Source organism: Nematostella vectensis, chromosome 8 (genome assembly GCF_932526225.1).
Source record: "Nematostella vectensis chromosome 8, jaNemVect1.1, whole genome shotgun sequence".
NCBI lineage: Eukaryota > Metazoa > Cnidaria > Anthozoa > Actiniaria > Edwardsiidae > Nematostella > Nematostella vectensis.
The window spans coordinates 3,228,486-3,235,381 of record NC_064041.1 but is presented as its reverse complement, the minus strand read 5'-3'; the positions used below and the strand labels follow the sequence as shown (position 1 = coordinate 3,235,381).

Sequence of the window (6,896 nt, the reverse complement as noted above, 5' to 3'; positions counted from 1 at the left end):
CGCTTGGGGACGCGCATTTTTCTAGGGACGCTAACATTTACTACCGTTCAAATTACTTAGCGTCCATTGTCCGGTCAAATTTAGAAATTAATCTTCCTGGGAAATGGTAAAAGGACGCTAAACTTAAGTCAATTATCACTATCAAGCTATTGATACTAATCTAAAGGAATTTGAAACATGTTGAAAGTAAATTCCTAAACGTGTACGGATCGAATTAGAATCACGTTTGAGAAACAATCCGTAAAATACGTAAAACAATTATAATCGCAATCCAAAAATCGCTTACTTAAAATCTTTGCAAAATCTAAAATAACCCAAAATACCACCCGGTTACAAAAAGAAACCTTCCCGAATATGTCAAATAGTTCTATAACATTTTTTTTGTTAAAATTTTCGTAGCTGATCATGCGGCTTTACTTTTTGTTATGTTCCCTGGCACTCACGAGGGCCCGTACTAAGCGACGTCAAGTTGACGTCTGGCGACTGACGACATGCAATTTTGGAACCGAAGATGCTTTTGGTGAGAAAATTTTGATATGACCTTTTAAAATGCTAATATCCTTTTAAGGATATATATTAAATATAATAGACAGTAAAAGGATAGAAAAGTTTCTAGAAGGATCTAGTGACCTATCACCAAAGCAACAAGAAGGACAACAACAACAACAACAACAACAACAGTGGGGGGGTGGGGGGGGGGGGAAGCGGCTGATTCTACTGACAAAATAAGAGATAACAAAAAGGGAAGGAAAATTTACTGCATATGCACTGAAATCCGCGTTAAAAGTCCGCTTCCGTTTTAAGGGTCCGGTCTATATCAGAGAGCTGAATCGATCAACAGTCGGATGTAGTCGGTTTATGTTCGGGACACAGCTCTTCCGTTCTCATCTTTGCATATTGTAAAGGAATCTACGTAAACTCCTCTATTTAACTGACTTGATGCAGCAATTGGCAAAAATCCAATCGATTTACATGTAAATTATAATGAAAGAAACGATTATTTCGGTCCGGTCCAAACTGGAATCGCCCCAACACGATTCGATGGTTATGGCCGCTTCCTCTAGCCACTCGTCCTAAACTGGAAGTTATACGGTCTTTGACAGAAAAAAAAATATGTCTACAACTTCTGGGCAGCTGAAAGAATGGATGAGCTTGGAAGGTTATATGCAGCCTTTGGATCACGGAGGTAGAGATGTAATTCTGGCAATTTAGGCTAATTTATCTGCTTGTTGTTTTGATTCGACTAATTGCTTGTTGTCTATTTTGTATTGTTTTACACACAAAGAAATTAATTTGTTAATCCTCTTGTTGTCTTATTCTAAAAGCAAGATCAAATCCTTATTTTACTGCTGGGTCGGAATGATCTGTGATTATACTTAGATTATAAAGCGATATCTTCATGGAGTGTCCAATATTTGTGAGTCCTTTATGGGGCGATAATTTTTCAAATCTCTATTTATTATGTTAATAACTATGGTATGCTGAAGACGTTTTGAGTAGACATTAACCACAGTCACGTTAATAGACTAGGGCATCTTTTTGCAGACTTTTTAATTAGTGACTTTTGAATTATAATAATGTCAGGACTCATTGAGGTGTTGTTGGTTGCTTTGCTTTTTTAGATTTGGAAGTAAGGATCATAGGATATTAAATTTGGGGACATGATCATAGGATATTAAGTTTGGGGACATGATCATAGGATATTAAATTTGGGGACATGATCATAGGATATTAAATTTGGGGACATGATCATGGGATAAAGAATTTGGGAACATGATCATGGGATAAAGAATTTGGGGACATGATCATGGGATAAAGAATTTGGGGACATGATCATGGGATAAAGAATTTGGGGACATGATCATGGGATATAAAATTTGGTGATATGACCATGGGATATAGAATTTGGGGATATGATTATAGGATATTAAATTTGGGGACATGATCATGGGGTAAAGAATTTGGGGACATGATCATGGGATAAAGAATTTGGGGACATGATCATGGGATAAAGAATTTGAGAAATGATCATGGGATATAGAATTTGGAGACATGATCATGGGATAAAGAATTTGGGGACATAATCATGGGATAAAAAATTTGGGGACATGATCATGGGATAAAGAATTTGGTGACAAGATCATGGGATGAAGAATTTGGGGACATGATCATGGGATAAAGAATTTGGGGACATGATCATGGGATATAGAATTTGGGTATATGACCATGGGATATAGAATTTGGGGATATGATCATAGGATATTAAATTTGGGGACATGATCATGGGATAAAGAATTTTGGGACATGATCATAGAATATTAAATTTGGGGAATAATAATTAAAACAATAGAAATCGCTTGGTTATTTGGATCTGCCAATAAGTTAGTCAAGTTATCCAAACACCACAAGGCGTCGTTTTGACATAAATAAAAAATACTGTTCTCATGTTTATCTATGCTTCTGCTACACTTGTTTTTATTAACTTTTTACTGGATTTGAATATCATTATTCAACGTATTTTGTGCATCCACTTGAACACCCCTATGGCCACGGGAACTTCACTGATAGCAAGTTTGACACTATATTTTATTTGGTTCTGACTCCTTTGCTTGCTTTAAAGGACTTGGAAGACTCAGAGAAAACAAAGCCAGTACTTATTGGTATGTAAGCACTTCGTGTTTATCAAAGATATCAAATACTTAGCTCTTGTTTTAAGATTAAAAACCATACTCCTTGCCTATTAAAAGATGTTCTAAAATATTTAATGGCCAATGTTGACACAATTTGTGCTTTTTATGAATAGGTTTGCAGTTAAGGATTCAAGCTTGCTTTGTTATGAGTACAAAAAATCTGCTCCCGTCATTTCTAAACCTATCAGGTGAGTATAAATTATCCCTAAAGGTTAAAACCCTGGGTGATTTTACCTGGACACCTATGAGACTGAAATCTCTTATAAAAAGCAGAGAAGAAATTTGGATCTCACCTTTTTTTTAGGGTTTTCTAAAAAAGTATTGCATAACTAATTAATAAAGACTGCTATGTGGGATAAGATATTGTATGTTTTTACTAACAATCTTTTTTTTAGTTCAATAGACATATGTACCTCCACTCTTGAGGTGTTTATAGGCTTAACCAGGTGAGTAATGGGACAGGAAGTGGGTACAGGTGTGTGTGTGTGTGGGGGGGGGGGGGGGGGGGGGGGGGGAGAGGCAGAAGTGCCAGGGAGGGGTGGGGGGCTGGGCATGGTTGGAGGGATTGTGAGTTCAAGGGGGGAGGGGTTACCTTTGTTTGACATAGAGTACAAATAAAAACAGTAATAGAAACAATTAAAGAAATCTAAAACATTGTTTTCTATGAAGCAATCGATTTATTCCTGTAACACTATTTACACTAGGTGCATTTAAAAACCTTGCACCCCCTGTCCCTCACCATCTGCCCCCCCCCCCCCCCCCTGGTGCATCTGTGTATATAGACATGACAGAAAAACATGACCTGACGTTTCCAATAAGCTCATTTTACATCAAATAAGGAGGGAAATTCCCCTAAGTACTTAGTGAGTAATATCAAACAAAATATCAAATGCAACTTTTTTTAAATTGATGCAACTTTTTGTAAAGTGTCGTTGAAATTTGAGCTTTTCTTACCTGAGCTGATACATACTGCAAGGATGATCAAGAAAAAAAATTTCTTAAAAAGCGAAAATCTGGGTATGCGCATTTTTGGCCTCACATTATTTGTGTTTCGAAAAGGGAAAATTAGTCCGGAATACAAGGAACTTATTGCCATTGTAAGAAATTGCATATCTTCTCTCTCCATCCCCTCGAAGTGTGCATGTTCAGGGTCATGTCGTGTATATAAACATTATCAGACAAAGATGATGCCTTTTCTAGATCAACAAATAACCCTTTTACCATATGAACATTTGAACTGAAATCAGACATCTTAAAAAGTGGAATTGTGCGTACTTGGTTAGTATGCCCCTGATTGATAAGTGTATTTGAGGTCAGCGGCATAGCCAGGATTTTTAACAGGAGGGGGCCCAAAAGGCCCTTCCTAGGCATTTTCTCCTGTATTTACATTTACTGTCTATTTATCCACCCCCCTGGCTATGCCCCTTTTGGTATATATAGTTATTGAGAAGTAGGGATAAAGCAGAGGAGTTGTGGGAGGGGAGTCAATTTCTATGTTTATTAAATGTCTGTTAAATTGATTTATATAGAAATATTCCTGAATGACCTATTTTGGCCCTCCTCTAAATACACCTTTGGTTAAGGTGGATAAGTGGCCCTTGTACACGTACAAGGATTGCCATTATACCCACTCTTCTTAATTAATTCATTTATTTTTTTATGTAATTACATATTTTTTTTCTAAAGTCAGATAGATATGCGAATAACATGTATGTATGACTTATTTATAATGAATCCCATAGATTTTTCTAGCAAATCCTGGTGATATTACATCCTGTTGGTTATTACAAATTTGGATAATAACAGCACATAAGCATATGTCCTCTTACCATAATTCCCCCATGATGAAGTACAGAGTATGCCAACAGATTTGCGTTTTAAGAAAGCACTTAATTTGATTTTTCATACAGTAAAGACAACCATCAATTTCTTCTGACCCCTGGTGACGATGTAAACCTAACAGACTGGTTGGCGAATCTCAAGGTAGAGGATGACATGTTATTTTTGTTTAATTTTGGAATATTATTTATAGTTTTTTATTTGTTACGTTGTAGGAGAAAACTGCATTTGCCGATAAACTTGATGCAAAGTTGTCATTCCAAAGAAGTCAAGCTCCTGCTACTCATGGCTTTATGAATAAGGCAAGTCTTTCTAGTGTTTTTTTTTGTCAGGGGGAGATCCAAGAGGTCCGGACAGGTATTCTGTATTTTTTTGTGAGTTATATTACTTCTTTTCTCCTTGAGCTTTTTCTTGTCTCGATGATCTATTTCTTTTCTTTTTGAGCTATTTCTTTTTGCCGTGACAGATATGGGCCACCGTACCTCCCAGACGACCGAGTAGAGTGTTGGGATTAGAGGAATGTTTTGGCTTTGATTGCCTGCGAAACATAGAACTACAGATTAGTGGTTAAAAATGTTGCTTTGCCTCCCCTAGTTCTATCCTTCCGTTTACAAGACAAAGCACACAAGTATAGGATAACTTCATTAACAATGAAATGAACTAACCGTCTTTCGACCTATTTCTGCTTTATTTCTCTTTGCCTTTTTTGGCTCTTTTTGACACTTGAAAAAAATTTGGGGGCTTGGCTCTTCTATGGTCTAGTTGTTCTTGCATCTGTGTAGCCCTTTACTTCTGGGAAGTCTTTGTTCAGTTCGTTTCCCTATAGTTTCTGTTCAAAGTTTTTAAAAGTGATGGAAAAAACAACCGAGTGAATGCTTCTTTTCAATATATTTTTCCCCGTGCGAGGGGCACAGACACGGGAAAATCCACAGCTATCTCATCCCGACCACGGGAACTTTATCGTATAGACCATGATCATACATCATATCTCTTGACACCACTTATGACTATAGGGCTCTGCAGGGGCTCCGCTATGAAAAACTCATAATTAACAACAAAATAGAGCAGATGTTCTACCTAACATAGTCCAGAGAACGTTTGGGACGCTATAATCCAAGATTACGGATTAAGAAAAAAATATATTTTTCCCAAGGATACAGTAATTTGTTTGTTAGATTTTGGAGAACTTCAGAAGTCGTTTAGAATACTGCTTAAAATAGTTTAAGAATGAAAACATTGACTGGACTAAAATAGGTAAAGAGAAGACTTATTTCCTTTTGACCGATTAAAGGTGCGAAATAGCCTACGCCGGAAGAAGAGGAACCCTCGTTCCCAGTCCTTTGATTCATCACAAGACAGCACTTCAGGTAACCATGGAAATATCTTTACGTCATATCATCTTTTTTTAAATATTGGGTTTAAAAAGGTTGCGTAAATCATGCTGACTGATGTATAGATGTCGATAGAACCACGCCTAGAAAAGACCTCCCGTTTTACAACTAGTATTACGTCATTGTGTCCTTTTTTAGGGTTTTGTTTTTCAGAATGGGCGAAAAGATTGGCTGTAGAGAAATTTACTTTCGCAAAACACGAAAGTCCAATAGCCTTTTTTGACTGATACAGTCTTCTTCCCTAGCTGTGTTGTCGATATTTTTTCCCGCCATAAATGAAGTCGCGAAATTCTGGGGGTAAAATGTTTAACAAACAAATTGAAATAAAAGACAAATTGGTTTCATAATTTTTCATAAAAAGAGTGTAAGAATTGATGAGAAAAATAATAGAATAATATTCTTTATAGATTCCTCGAGCCAGTCTTTTCCCGTCCAGAGCTCCAAACCTGCAACAGGACGGGAGCGCTTAGAAAACCGGTTTGACCGGTCCCTGACGTTAGGTAGTGAAGACGCTGACCATGTCAGCAGCTTGTCGCCTGTTCCTGAGAAACAGACGTCACAGACACAGACACAGGTAGGACCTCTGGCTGACACTTCTATTAAAAGGGACATTGTGTATAGGGCGAGAAAACAAACACATAGGACCTCTGGCTCAAACTTCTATCGAAAGGGACGTTATGTATAGGGCGAGAAAACAAACACATGGACCTCTGGCTCAAACTTCTATCAAAAGGGACCTTATGTATAGGGCGAGAAAACAAACACATAGGACCTCTGGCTCAAACTTCTATCAAAAGGGACGTTATGTATAGGGCGAGAAAACAAACACATGGACCTCTGGCTCAAACTTCTATCAAAAGGGACCTTATGTATAGGGCGAGAAAACAAACACATAGGACCTCTGGCTTAAACTTCTATCGAAAGGGACGTTATGTATAGGGCGAGAAAACAAACACATAGGACCTCTGGCTCAAAC

The 6,896-nt window shown here is 37.4% G+C and overlaps 1 protein-coding gene across 3 annotated transcripts in view; it reads left to right on the top strand.

The window, feature by feature from the left end:
* Positions 1–390: 390 nt before the first annotated feature.
* LOC5507434 overlaps positions 391–6,896 on the top strand; it is a 44,981-nt gene continuing 38,475 nt past the window's right edge. For 2 of the 3 annotated variants that reach the window (XM_048731345.1, XM_048731347.1), the window contains exons 1-8: positions 391–520; positions 2,621–2,660; positions 2,804–2,878; positions 3,086–3,136; positions 4,601–4,673; positions 4,745–4,831; positions 5,821–5,896; positions 6,328–6,494. In XM_048731345.1, the coding sequence (XP_048587302.1) occupies positions 406–520; positions 2,621–2,660; positions 2,804–2,878; positions 3,086–3,136; positions 4,601–4,673; positions 4,745–4,831; positions 5,821–5,896; positions 6,328–6,494 (684 nt within the window). In that variant the 5' untranslated portion in view covers positions 391–405. Of the gene's footprint in view, positions 521–777; positions 1,187–2,620; positions 2,661–2,803; positions 2,879–3,085; positions 3,137–4,600; positions 4,674–4,744; positions 4,832–5,820; positions 5,897–6,327; positions 6,495–6,896 lie in introns of those variants that run through there. The other variant, XM_048731346.1, reaches the window with a different exon arrangement.